This window comes from Dermatophagoides farinae, chromosome 2 (genome assembly GCF_024713945.1).
Source record: "Dermatophagoides farinae isolate YC_2012a chromosome 2, ASM2471394v1, whole genome shotgun sequence".
NCBI classification, from domain to species: domain Eukaryota; kingdom Metazoa; phylum Arthropoda; class Arachnida; order Sarcoptiformes; family Pyroglyphidae; genus Dermatophagoides; species Dermatophagoides farinae.
The window spans coordinates 8,122,364-8,137,961 of NC_134678.1; the positions used below are offsets into that span (position 1 = coordinate 8,122,364).

The 15,598-nt window shown below is 33.6% G+C and overlaps 1 protein-coding gene across 2 annotated transcripts; it reads left to right on the top strand.

Moving 5' to 3' along the window:
• Window positions 1–2,518: 2,518 nt before the first annotated feature.
• On the top strand, window positions 2,519–15,251 carry LOC124499232 (uncharacterized). 2 transcript variants are annotated; one of them, XM_047063114.2, is made up of 7 exons: window positions 2,519–2,885; window positions 2,969–4,169; window positions 8,226–12,631; window positions 12,752–13,310; window positions 13,416–13,979; window positions 14,050–14,300; window positions 14,370–15,251. In XM_047063114.2, exons 2-7 carry the CDS (start codon window positions 3,671–3,673, stop codon window positions 14,610–14,612), a joined length of 6,522 nt encoding a protein of 2,173 aa, XP_046919070.2. In that variant the 5' UTR covers window positions 2,519–2,885; window positions 2,969–3,670; the 3' UTR covers window positions 14,613–15,251. The 2 variants fall into 2 exon arrangements, with proteins under 2 accessions (XP_046919070.2, XP_075592227.1); XM_075736112.1 differs by having other exon boundaries at window positions 2,575–2,881.
• Window positions 15,252–15,598: the final 347 nt, after the last annotated feature.

A 15,598-nucleotide genomic window follows, 5' to 3' on the forward strand; every position in this document is an offset into this window, starting at 1 on the left:
TTTTTTTCATTTGTTTGTTTCAAATGAAAATCGAAACAAAACAAAATGAAAATTCAAGTTATTCGAATTAAAATAATTAAAAATAGCCATTATTTTGTTTCCTTCTTTTGTTGTTGTTGTTGTTGTTGTTGTGTGCGAATAATTTCAGCCAGAGAGAGAGAAAGTGGAATTTATAATTTATAAATATAACCATATAACCATATAAACATATATAACCATATAACTAAAACTAAATATATAAATTTCAATTAGCAATGGAATGTAATTGTTATTGGATGGTTTTACCCGAACAAGGATTTTCACTCATTTTTTCCTCAAAAACTTACACTTGTTACCATTATCTATTACATGATACATCCAGAAATCTTATACAGATCTTAATGATGATGATGAAGATGGTCATCTTTAGTTATCGAATGAATGAATGAAATGATTCGGGAAAAGAAAAGAAAGATCTGTATTCATATCATCAAGATGACTGATGCTAACGACAACAACAAAAATAATAATTCATTCATTTTTGCCGGACAACATTACCAAAACATTAGTTTTTCAATCAAAAGACTCTCTCTGTGTGTTGTATTACCTAATTTAGATGGTCGTAGTATTTTGTAAAACATGATAGCAAGTAACACAAACATAACCGCCGAAACGGATATCGAAATTTTTGTTTTTGGTTTGGGTTCAACAGGCTTTTAAGGGAGAAAGAAAGTAAAAAAGAAGTCAACGATATGTTTTCGATTTCATAATCATCATCATGAATACCATCACATTTGTCTTCAAAAATAACCAATAAACATTTCCATAGAAACCAAATAAAAAACTGAACAAACAAAAATTCTCCATCACATACAATATCAAATGACCAATCAACCAATCAATAATCATTATTCGGATAAAGATACTTTTATTGCCAGGATTAGATTATGGATACATTGAATGGGATTCCATTTCATTATACAAAAACAACAACAACAATAACAATAATAATAAAGTTTGTTTGTTTCAAATTTTTGAAAAAAGAAAAAAATTTAAAAAGTAAAAATAATACTTCATCATCATCATCATCTTCATCGAAGACGATGAAGATGATGCTATTATTAACTTATTATCATTATCATCATTATCATTTTGAACTGTATTTATGGATGGTCTTCAAAAAAAAAAATCCTGTGTCATATAACAGTAATCTGTCTATAGATAGTATGTATTATATAATCACACCACTCTCACTATTATTAACCATACATCAATCAATGATGGATATTATTATTATATATCGAATGCTTGTCAATAATAAAAACAAGCATTTGTTTGTGCGTGTATGAATTGATCGGTGAACAAAAAAAAAATTAATTTTTTTCAAGAAAAAAAGAAAGGGATTCTTTCACTCTTTGTATCATCATCATTGAGGAATATGTATGTTTCCTACCTACCACTACTACTAAATTAAGGGATGGCAAAGGAAACGAAACAAAGACATATTGGGTCATCAATCTATCGATTGATCGACAGATTGAATCGAGAATGAAATGCAAATGAGATGATTTCAAAAAAAAAAATTTCAAATGTTGGCCATTGACCACAGACTAAACATTTTCGTTTTATGAGAATCAACGAAAAGGAATTTTTTTTTATTTGATACGAACCAATCAATCAACCGATGATGATGATAACAAACATACACACACACATACTATCGATATTCCCATCACAAATCGTTCATCATTGATTGACTTTTCAAAAAAAATATTTAAAATTTGAATTTTTCTCATCATCATCATCATCATCATCATTCTATTCAGTTTGTAGTAAAAAAAGTAATGTGCTCATCACCAACATGACCGACAAATGTCCGGTTATTTAGTGAGATGAATATACCTGTGTTTCCTCCTTCTGATCATCGGAGATCGAAAATGTTTTCTTTTGAAAGAAAGAAAAAGATGTCATCCATAATAATAAATATTGGCATCACATCGTCTAGCCAGATCATCAACCATTGATTTTTAATAAACAACAGGTTTGCCTAATTAATTTTTTATTCAGTAGTTTGGTCATTTTTTGACCATTCAGTAATTCATCCCTTCTTCTCTTCCTTTCAAAAACAACAACCATTACTACTACTACTACTACTGCTACTTTGATAATTGTTTTAAACAAACTTACAGGATCGTCTTCGGCATTTCATTCATTAAATAATTTTTTTTTGCCTTTTGATTCATTTTTTTAAATGTCCAAATTGAAATCATATATCTAGCTTGTTGCTTAGTTCCACAACAACAACGACAACTCTCTCACTTTCTGCATTCCATACATGTCGTATTCTCTTTCGTATCATTTTCGTTCTCTCATTCCTCGTTTTTCATCTTCAACATTTTTTTGTGATTAAAAACGTTTTTTGCTTCTCTTTCTCTCTGTCTTACAATAATAATCACTAGCTAAGCTTGTTGTCTTTCTCTCTCTTTTTGCCCTTTTACTGAATCTTGAATATTTTTTCCAATGTGACTCTTTTCAAATTATTCGGCGCTAGTTAGATACACAGAGAGACCGAAAGATTTGTTCGGAAATGTTCAAAATTCAATTCACATTTGAATTGTGTGTGTGTGTGTGTATCTTTGGCATTTCGTCGAATCATCGATAGTCGTTGATGATCAACAACAACATCATCATCATAATCATGTACATCGAAATATCAACATTAACCTAAACAAAGTTAGAGAAGAGAACAAGTAAAACTCGAAAATCTAAAAAAGAGATGATGATGATGTTCGTCGGTTAGGTTTTAGGGGGCTAGGTTGTCGAGGTTAATAAAATATTTTTTTTTTCTATATTTTTGACATAATTCTTCAATGATGATGATGATGATGATGATCGGTCTTTGGTAGGTAGGTCGGTCGGTCAGTTGGTTTCGTCAATAGTTTTTTTTTAACAATTTTTCTTTTTTCTTCATCTTTTCATTAATCTAAAGAGCCAAGTAATATCATCATCATGTTCAGAGAGAAAGAGATTCATCTCCACTTATGAGTCGGATATCCAGAGATAAACATACATACACGAATCATTCATGATGAAATCATCAAAGTATAAACACATATGATACATAAGTGTTTTTCCCCGTTTTTTACATCATCATCATCATCATCATTTTTTGTGCATGTGTGTGTGTGTGAATGATGTAATGAAACAAAATAAAGATGGTTTATCATCATCAACATAATCAACACCGGTAATAATTACCGTGATAGTCATTTGATAATTGTCGTTGAAAACAACAACAAAAAAAAAACAAAAGTCAACAATTATTTTACTTCATTCCATGTGTTTTTGTGACTTGGGCTATCCAAATGAATTTCATCGAGTAGAGAAAAAGTTCAAGCCGTCAGAAGTTGGTTCATCAATTGCTAATAATTGTGTGCCGTCGATGTGTCACTTTGTTTGATTTTGTCATCATTTTTTCATTTAATTCAAATTTCATTTCACCATTGTTCCTAAGTCATTATTATTTCAGTGTCAACGACAAATTTTTTTCTCTTCCTACAACAATTCCACGGTCGATTTAAAGATGAAATGAATATTCAACGAATAATAAACACTTTCACACGATAACGAATAACTGCAAATACGAGAAAAAAACGAAAACAAAAAATAACAAAAAACAGGCCAAGCCAATATGGAAGGCCGAAGACGTAAAACACGGCTCAAGTTGCCATCATCATTGTTCACAACATCAGTATCATCATCACATCGATTATTATCATCAACGCCATTAATATCATCATCATCATCATCTTCATCAACTTTGTTGTTGTCACATCAACATTCGCCAACAACGACGACCATATTATCACCATCACAATCATCAAAAGCTACTACATTTTTTCACAATTTAAAATTACCAACGGCATCGATATCTGATAATAATGATAGTTCATCATCATCATCGTCATCATCATCAATATCTGAGGAATCATTTTTATTCAAATTTTCATCAAAATCATTATGGCCAACAGCAACATTTCAACATCATTGTCATCATTATCATAAGAAACAAAATAATCATTACCTCATTACAAAAACAAAATCAAATAATAATAGTGCCTTACTACTATTACAATCATCGATATTCTTATTCTTCACATTAATTATTCCATTGCTGTGTTATGCACAAGGTAAGATTTTAACATTCGGATTGAATCTTTCAGTTTTTTTTCAAAATTCCACACAAAAATCATGTTATCGAATTTGAATTAGACAGAAAAAAATTCATCAATTCGTGATTTGGCTAACTATTCATTCCATTTTTGCAAGACAAAGCAAAGAAAACTTTTCTTTGCAAGTAAAAAAAAGTTACACAAATCATCTTGTAGTCGCCGTCGTAATAATAAATGACGATGTGATCGAACGATGAGCGCGAGCGCGTGTGATATGATCACGATTTCATATTTTTGTTTTCATAGATATTTTCTGCCAATTTCGATCCAAAATATAATCATCATTTTCGATGATATATGATTGTCTAACATATGATCCATCCAAATATCGAAATTGTCGTATCATTTTCTTACTAACTAGACGAATGAAAACAAAAAAACAACAACAACTGATTGATGCAAACATCAATTGCTGAAAAGTAAAAAAATGAAGAAAGATGCAGCAAACACAAAAAAATCGGCCAAACTTATTTCGTGACAAAAAAATATTTGTCGCGCGCGCTAACTTTTACTCACATTCATATTTTTTGGCCATGAATTTGCCATTGAAATTCATTCATTCGTTTATAGCAACGAAAAAAAAGAAAAGAAAATGATAAATTTGTGGCCATAATTCATCATCATCATCATTTATTTCTCTTTTTCTCTTGCAAAAACAATCGAAATGTTTGTGATCGAGTTCTAATAGATCGAAACAGCAACAACAACAACAAAATATTAAACAAACATCAATAATGATGATAATAAAATCTATTTTGTAACAATCGTCGTTTGTTTGAGAATAAGGCGTCCTACTAATAATGAATAAGTAATATGTAAACATCATCTATGAAAAATGAAACGCCTTGTTGTTGTTGTACAATGTTTAACTAATTTAAATATTTGCGTGTCATCTTTTCATTGTCTATCACACACATACACATACACAAACTATGACATTATCATCATTGACCAACAAATTACATCATTGTTATTGCCATTCATTCATTCATTCATTCATTCATCATTTTTTCCTATTGTGACAACACCTCGAGGAAGTGTGGTTTGTGGTCCTGGCTGATTAACATTAATGAAATTAGATACAGGCACACTATTTGTCAAAATTATAAACAAAACAAAAGACACAGAGCCATATAAATTACAAATTAAACGATAATAACAATGACATGTGACGAGGATTACAGAAATAGAGGGAGAGAGAGAGAGATTAACCATTTTGGTCACTCTATTTTTACAAAGGAGAAAGCGAAATTCGCGTGCTTAGAATCGTTTTGCACGTGTTTTTTGTGTCAACTTTATACACGTGCCCAATAGATAAAAAAAATTTACATAATGTTGGATTCATGTCATCTTCGTTGTTGTATATGGTGTTAATTTGTTTAATTATGATTTCGCCATTATTTCATTCAAAGGAACGATAATTTAGATCTTTTCATTTTTCTGTTTGTCTGTTGAAAATAAATACATCTCCAGATCATCAATATCACCATTAGATTAGATTAGAACACAGTGGCTTGATAGCCATATATTGCCGGTTCGTTGTATATTACAAAAGATGAAGAGAAATTTTTCTTCTTCACTGTAATCTCAAACAACAAATGGTCAGCCAATAGTTTTTTCCCCTTTACGACTAAAAAGTCAGTCATCAGTAGAGTTATTTTTAGTTATGAATTTTTTTTCTTTTTTCGAAGAAATTTATGCATTTCTTCGAATGAAAAAAGAGGATTGTTGTTGTTTGGTGGTCGATGTGTGTGTTTGTGTGTGTTTGTAAGTGTATTTGGTTTAGGTTTGATGGATGTCGAACACCATCTAAATATTTACCGAATTCACTTGATCATTTTCTCTTCTTCTTTTTCTTCAACATAGACTTATTTTGTTTTTTTTTATCTTCAAACAAGTTCTTTGGAGTTGTTTTTTTTTCTTACTTGAAATCGGATTTTTTTCCCACTTCTAGAAAGGAAGACTAGAGATTTGTAAATCATTGATGATGACCAATAGACGGTTCATTCGTTCATTGCAACGTCCGCATAAACCGTAAATTGGTCGATTAGATGATTGGCCTCCATTTTTTTACGATCATGCCGGATCTATGAAACTTTTGTGGGAAAAAATGAAAAACAAAATTTCTTTTCATTTGAACATTTTTTCCAATGATTCTTTCATCTCACTATAACGAATTTTGCCAAAGTTTACGAAAATAATTTCTATACTGCTTCAGGCTACCAATACTTTCCCTTGAAAGACGAATAAATTACATGTGGAGATATCCGTTTGACCATTTCCGTTTTAATGAAAATCGATGGCCATCTTGAGATATTCAATCTTTTTCTTTCTTTCTCAGAAGAAAATCTTTTCATCATTTATATTTGGGTTTTTGAATTGATTATTATTATTTGACTGCTTGGTTTTGCTACCGTATACTTTTTTCTTCTTTTCATGTCAACATTTGATGTATAACATAAACAAAATTATAGATGTTTGGCTTGTTGTTCAAAGAGAATCTAGCTGATTTTTCCTTTTCAAATGTAAGGAAAGAAAAAAATCGAAATCGAGGTCGCCGTCGATGTGTGTGTGTGTGTGTGATCAGGATCGAGATCAAGGAGCCGGGGATCATCTTCGGATACAAACAACTAGTACCACCACCACTAACAAATACAATTCGTTATCAATTTTTTTTCATCGTCATCTTTTGGCAAGGTCACAATCAGGTCACCACCAGAAATGTATTTGAAATAAAATAAAATAAATTTTTCTGGATATTTTTTCGTTTTCTTTGATTTGATGATGATAATCATCATCCTTTTTCTTCATTTCATTCGGAGACAAATTGACTTTTTTTTGGTTGCTATTCCACCACACTAATGATACTGAATGGATCTTTTCATCAGTACAACACAAGGACAACAATAATAATGATGATGATGATGATGATAATCCAGATGGAAACACAACACACACAACAAATCCATTGATTGCGATGAAAATTATGTATGAAAAATCGGAAAATATTTTTTCTGTATTGATCAATCAATCTACTACGATAATCGATAATGATGTTTTGAATGAAGAATTTTTCATCTTGCCACTTGTTATTTATTTGTTTGTTTGTTATTTTATTTCATTTTATTTATTTTTCTATATCTCGTTGGTTGTTTGATGTGTGTGTGTGTGTGTGTGTTTGATGGCTAAAAATGGACATTTTTTTCATTTTTGATTGAAGAGAAACGAAAAACCGTTAAAATTTATTCGTTCATCGCTCATTGACCTCAATTATCGATATATTATTGCATTCACCATTAGGTAGAGATGCCTATCGGTATTCGATCTCTCTCTCTCTCTCTTTTTTTACTGATCGATTGGTGTAGTGGTGTGATGGTCATTTGTTATTTTTCTTATATTAACATTTACCAAGAAATGTAGGATTTGCAGCAAAAAAAAAATAGTAGCCAAATCAAGAAATTGCATACCATCCATCCATTCAATCATCATAGTCAAATCCATCATCAATTTGAATTCAATGATGACGATAATCTATCCGTTCACAACATCACAATTAATGATTGTCTCTTTCTCTCTCTCTCTGTCTCTCTCTCTCTCTATCGATCATCATTTTATTTTCAGTTATATTATTATGATTATTGACCTGTCAACACGTTTGCCATTATATATAAATATATTAATCGCATCAAATCATCAAGAAGATGATAATAATGAAAAAAGAGTATGTTCAATGTTAGGTTATCACTTAACGCAAAATAATGCCTTGAAATGTTAAAGTCAATCTTACTCTTCTCAAACAGCAAAATCAATCATTCATTCATTTTGAAAAAAATAGAAGAGGGACATAAAGAATATGATTGACGATCATCAAGATTGTTTATTAGGTTTTTTTTCTCATTTAATTCTGTTATTTTTTTCAAAGAAAAAAATGACAGAAATCGATCATTTAATTGTCGAGAAAAGGGGTCATAAAAATGAATTTTTCTATTTTTTTCTCTCATTTCTTTTGTTCAGAATCAGACTTTGCATTAAGACCTTTTTCGGCTAGTCTTCAACATCCAAATCATCATAATCATCATCATACAAACAGTAGGCGTCAGGATGGTTTTATGGCACCCATTGGCACAGCTGATGGCGGTATTGGTATACATCCACCTCCTATTGTTAGACATCATCCACATCATCAATCAACATTAACATCCACATCAATATCTGGCGCATCATCATTATATGATGAACCTGATTTTGGTATACTAACGGCACCGGTTCCACGTGGATCCGGTAGTAACCCAAGGCCATCATTTCAACGGATACGATTAACGAATCCCAATTCAGCACAAAGTCAAAAGCCACCACCATCATTATCATCGATTTCGTTGTCGATGCCTCAACAACATACGTCCAGACAGATTCATCCACCAAAACAAACTATAGGTTCACCATTTGTATTACCGGATGAATTCGTTCCAGTAACATTGACCGAATCACCGGCGCCAAATTTTCATCGTTTAGTTGGACTGCCATCCACATCCGGCAGAATTCCACAAAGTCCTGCACCATTACCCCCGCCGCCACCACCACCACAACCAGTGCCTATATCTATACCTTCTTCACAGCCACAACGTCAATCATTTAGAAGAATCAAACCACCAACACATGGTAATTGGAGAGGTAGTAAACCAAAAACGCCAACAACAATCCAACCACCACCACCACCACCACCACCGCCGGTCATTTCAATCGAACCGAGTCAAGTACGACCGAATGCCGGTAGAGTGCCCATATCATCAAACATTCCCATCATAGCGGCTAGTGATAAATTAATTGGACGTGGTCCAATCACCGGTGCACAGGATGATGATCTTTCACATAAACCAAATGCATTGGACAATGAAGATCATGATTCAGGAATCAATATTGATCATGATCGTAGTAGTTCTTTCTATGGAAATCGAGTATCACCACCATCAAATACAAATGATGACAATGGAATTTTGGTCATTGAAAGTTTATCACGAAATTCAAACCTATTTGAACCAATTCGTACACGTACCGCGTTGAATTTCGGTCCACAGTCGACTCCAACCATATCGACTGCTGTGGTACCAACGCCCACAATACCGTTGACATATTACACAACATATACCTATTATACAACTGTTGTTCGTGGTCCACATACAGCCATGTTGAGCCGTGAACAGGTGTCATCCTCGACACAATTGAAACCAATCGATCGTAATATTGTGACAGCAATCGAATTTAGTGATGGTTACATTCAACCAACATCACCAACAAAAATATTACTAGGCACCAAAACAAAAGGTGCAACAACAACAATCTATAATGTTGCAAGCCGAATACAAGTATTCAATGATGATCTTTATAAAGTCATTTTTGCTACCAATTCAAAAATGATACCACGACCATCACCAACATCGTTAGCAGCAGCAGTTTCGGGGCCGGTATCAAGTCATCGTATAACGCCTACACGTGTACAAATTACACCAATATTATTGGAATCGACGAAAATAATGACCAGACATCCACCGATTCAAAACAATAAACCGGTTACAGTACGTTTGGAACAATTACAAAAACAAGTGAAAAAACAACTTTCATTACTAACCTATTACTATACGCTGATTGATGGAACACAAACACAATACAGTACAAGAGTGGAGGAAAGTTCGACAAATTATAATGGTGATCTACAAACATTATTACCATCAATGGCGCCAACAATTGATTCGTATGGCCTATTGAAAATAATTCAACCAAATTCAATTGTTCCACTTGGATCACGTGCAAATGGTGGATCGACCACGATCGTTAATCTTGCCTTGAACAATTACATTCAATTTAGTCGTATCAAAGATGCACAGGTCGATATTGTACCGACGTCTTCGTTGTCACCGAGTTCACGTATACAGGCAACACGTTTGTCAACAATATCCAGTTCGATGGAACCAGAAGAACCGGAAACGCTCCGAGAAACAGCCAAACTTGGTAGTACAAACATTTATTTGGATACGAGTATACCGACACCATCATTGTCGTTGTCATCGACACCGACCATTATTGAACCAAACGAATCAACGTCTACGACTAGTACGAGAAGTCGAACACCAAGTTCACCAAGAAGACCCGGTATACGAATTAAACTTAAACCAAGTCGATCGAAAATTGTTAATCAAATTTCACGATTACCAAGCACTGTTGAAACATCCGAACAGATACAACCAACAGAAGATTCCACCACTTTATACAACAACAACATGTTGACACCGACAATCGTGGATCAAACACCGGTATTGAGTACTACAGTGGATTCATCGAATGAAGAGGATTCACCAACATCATCATCACGCAAAAAGGTTGCATTTACATTACGGCGACCAGGATCATCTGGTGGTGTAAATAGATTCTTCTCTCGTCGTCCATCCACAAATCTATTTAATCAACCAAGTAGTAGTACTCGTTTTACATCACCTGATATTACAAACATTCAGCCATCATTAGCTTCATCAATCATGTCTTCACTGATTGAATCGACAATGTCAATTTATCCACCGGAAGTTTCATCATCACCAGCATCCATTGTTTCATCAACACCATCATTACCGAATCAAATTGATTCATCATCATCGTTGGATAATTGGTCTGCCATTTTTGTACAGCCATCACCATCACCATCACCTGTTTGGCAGCCATCATCATCACAATCATCATTGTCTCCAACACCAGCAAGTCGAATCAATAAAAGTCGTCTAGTTGTTTTGACACGTTTGGCCGGAGCAGTGAATAAATGGTCACCAATGTATAATAATCGTATAAGAGTTAGTAGTCGACGATTAATTAAATCATCACATCCATTAACATCAATGATGACTGAGTCATCGTCGATGGAACCAGCATCACATGAAACGGTAGTGTATGAAACAACAACACGTACCGTTCCATTTAATTTAGGACCTACTGCTACATACATTATTGAAGAAGTAACCAATACAAGAGTTGTTGATTCAATGGAAGATACTTTAACACCATCGATTGAAGATATAACACGAATTGTGCCACAAGATAGTAGTGATTCGACGATTCTATCGTCACCAACGCCAGAATTGTCAATCACACAATCATTATCATCGAATAAGCCATCAATAGCACGAACATATGTTGTTGTTGAAACAAGTGATATATTGACCACTTCGACATTATATTCGACATACACTTATTTTGCAACATTATTCAATGGAACCCAAACAAGTATCACACCATTGGAAGAGATTAAAACTGAATATCTAACATTGAGAGAACCAATTTTGATAACGAAAACAATCGTACCGACAGCACAATTTACACCAACAAATGCTGTTGTGCTACCAAGTCAAACACCATCGTCATCATCATCAGAAGCCAGTACTATTTCAATCGGTTCCTCGATTAGCGATAGTTCAGATGATCATGATAATAATTTCAATGACATTACTCGTTTGGTTACGGAAACCTATTCTACACAGACAACATTAACTCATTTCATTACATTATTTAGTGGATCACATACAATATTATCATCAATCGAAGAGATTAGTCCAACAGTAATGACACGAACAAGATACGTTACACCATATACATTGTTATCAAGTAAAATAAATAGTCAACATGTTAATGTTATGATCAATTCGAATACAATGGCCACAACATCATCCACATCTTATCATAATCTACCAAGTTTAACAACAGAATACAATGACGATACAACCACAACAACAACAACAACAACAACAAGCAATGATTTAATGATTACAGACAATCTACCTACTGATCGGCCATCACCTAGCCAACCATTGACTACTCCCGGATCGATTTCATATGAAATTGGACCATTAGATCAAAATGATTTCATTATGGTTAAACAACATGATCATCGAAAACCGGTACCAAATCGAACATTGTCCGATCAACAACAATCGACAACAACAACGACAAATGCTGTTCTTGAATCTGGATCCGTTATCGAATTGGAAGATCTACTTGATGGTGTACATGATGCCGGGCCAATTGGTGAAACAATCAAAGACATTGTCAAAGATATATTCATAAAAGATGATGATGGCGATACTGCTGCCATCACCACTACAACAACAACATCGCCAATAAACGATGGACAACGACAGCCAGATACAACAACCATTGCACCATCAACATCGCCAACAGCCAAAGCTACACCATCTTTGAATCGATATCCAATGTATTTGTCACCACCATTGCAAAAATCATCCAAATATTATGATTCCTCACGGGATAATAATGTCATATTCAGTACGCAATCGGATGATACGAATAAACCAACGGTCAGTACACGTTATGTGACCAGCATAGAGAAATCCATTCGAACATTAACATTAACTAGCACAAAGGTAAGAGAAAAACATTATCATTATCATCATTCATTTCGTTCATTATTATTAATTTCGATCAACTATTTCTTCTCTGCAAATCTATTTATTTGTTTATCCCGTCCACATGACAAAAATCAGGTGTATTATACACGCGATTCTCCACTTACAATTACATCCGTACTAACAACAACATTACCACCAATAACATATGTATCAACTATAATTGGTTCGAAAACTATTTTGGGCACATACAATTCGATTACACCGACCAAAACAACAATAATGGATAGTTCGACAACAACACAGACTGTATCAAATATGCCGTCAATCAACATTGCATCATCACCATCATCATCAACGACGACGGTCAGTTCGACAGTCAGTCCATCAACTCGTCCACGTTTGCATCGACCAAAATTGGCCAATGATATGTTGAATAAAGCTAAAGTGGCACCCATTTTCAATACAGGAGGTAAAACTATATCAAAATCGAATGGAAATACACAACAACAACCTAATCTAGTCCGTAATAATCACACAACAAATGTAACGATAACCGTAGATCACCTACAACTATGTGATCCGGCTTGTAATGTTACGAATAAAGAATATTGTCGTGAAAGTGATATACCGAATCTATACACTTGTGAATGTCGACCAGGATATGTACGACGACCATCGGATAATCTTTGCCAAGGTAATAGTTGTTTTGCTTTAACTATTTTCAACGAAACAAATATACATACATTTTATTTATATTCATTCATAATCGAAACAACATTCAATTTATTTTGCATGGTAGAAATCAAAAATTATTTGGTCACTGTACGCGTGTCGAAAACTGCTGAATCTGAGGTGGCATCGGCCACATCAACATCGGATGGTGAACTACAAAAATATGCTCGAGTTGCTCGAAGACAAGTTGGCAAAGCAGATGGCATTGCCGGCATACAAGTATTATCGGTTGAACATACAACTCGTTCAAAAGGTGCATTGGTTAATCTAACCATACAGATCAATCATAAAAGTAATAATAATAATAATAATGTACATGATGAATTGGCGAAAAAATTGGAACCACTTGGACGTGTAGAAAAGGTTATAGATTTTGATGAATGTTCATCATCCATCCATAACGATTGTTCGCCGAGAGCTCGTTGCATCAATGAACCTGGCACTTATAATTGTCAATGTCTCGAGCCATTCATCGATCTTGATCGTTCAATGCCTGGTCGTTTGTGTGTGACCGAAATTAAATCATGTGATTATTGTTATGGTCGTGGTGATTGTTGGCGAAACAATTCCGATACCGTTTGCCGTTGTCATCCAATGTTCATCGGAAGACGATGCGAGATCAATGGTTTGTGTAAGTGTTGTTTGGTTCGAAATATATGATTATCATTTCAACATTTGACAAATTTTTACTCAAAAAATAGTGCTGGCAATATTGGTACCAATCGTAGCTATTTTGGTCATCATCGCCATAATTTGTTTTTTCTATTGTTCAAGAAAATTACGACAAAGAAACCGTCGCTTCAAAAATCTAACAGCATATGGCCCGGTAGCCGTAATTGGTGGTACACTTGATCGTAAAGCAATGTTAGAAACATCAAGCGAAAGTAGTGATCCACAACAACAACAACATCAACATCAACATCATCATCATCATCTTCGATCACAATATATGGTATGTGTACATTCATGCTAATCAAACTAATTGTAAATTTGAAAAAATAAAAATTTCTACTCACTTTAGAGCGAATCAAATCCAGCATCGGCAAGAGGATCGATGGCACGTCGTGGAAATAACAGCAACAACAATAATAATAATAATCAAACATCAACAACATTACGGCGTGAAAGTGAACCGAGTCTTGATCGTAGTTTAGCATCATATAGTGCAACTGGTTCGCATTATAATTCATTACCACATCAGATTGTGATTCCACGAGCGAGACCTACATATGCATTACATCCGGGACAGGTTTATATGTGGTGATAATAATGATAATGATAATAATACTTACCGAATGGATATCAATTATTTCTTGATCGACATTTTTTTTCATTCATTCATTCGAACCATTAAATTATTTTAATTATTTTTCTTTTTTTCTGGTATCATCATCATCATCATCATTGTCATCAATTTTTGGTTTCACAATTTTTTTTTGTTTCACATACACATAACATAAAGATCACCGATTTTCAATTGAATTCATCGCGGTTTTTTTCCTATAGCTGCTTCGTGGACAAAACAAAAAACCCGCTCGCTCGCAAATCATCACAATCGATTAATCGTGTTGTGTTTCATTTACTTTTTTTTGTTCGACGAAAAAAAAAATTTGTACATAAATATCGTTACCATTTTTGAATCGCCCATCACCCCACCCCAATTCCAGTATTCCATGTCCAATGCCAAAAATGCTATTCTTTATTCTTTCCTATTCCCATTTTTTTTTTCTAGAAGAAAACCATCATTATCACCACTGTATTTTTTCTCTTTTTGTCATTGTTTGTTGTTGTTGGATGTTGGATCAGCAAAAAAAAACGAAAACATGATTTAATGTTCCGATTTCGTTTATCTTGATGACCACGGATATATTTTTTTTGAATAAATAAATAAAAAATAAAAAAATCATAATAATAAATCGCTACAAATGAATTTTTTTCATGCGATTTACAGATAGTTTTTTGTTCATGTGTGATTTTGAATGTGAGGAAAAATGAGAAAAAACCTGAAATGTGAATGGAGTGGATGCTGTAAAACCACAACACGATGATGGAAAAAATATCGACTGATGGACACAATGTTTATAGATAGATAGATAGATAGATAGGATAATCAGATGTATTGAGGTCATTCATTTATTCATTCATTCATACAACAACGTGATGATGATGATCATGCCGGATACAAATCAAGAAAACCGATTGATAATCATTTGACTATTTTCAGCCACCAGATGGTTTTATTTTTAAACT

Coding starts and splice junctions, on each gene's coding strand:
- LOC124499232 (XM_047063114.2), top strand. CDS start 3,671: ATGGAAGGCCGAAGACGTAAAACACGGCTCAAGTTGCCATCATCATTG. Junction 13,980..14,049: donor ATGCGAGATCAATGGTTTGT/GTAAGTGTTGTT, acceptor CTCAAAAAATAG/TGCTGGCAATATTGGTACCA. Junction 14,301..14,369: donor ATCTTCGATCACAATATATG/GTATGTGTACAT, acceptor TACTCACTTTAG/AGCGAATCAAATCCAGCATC.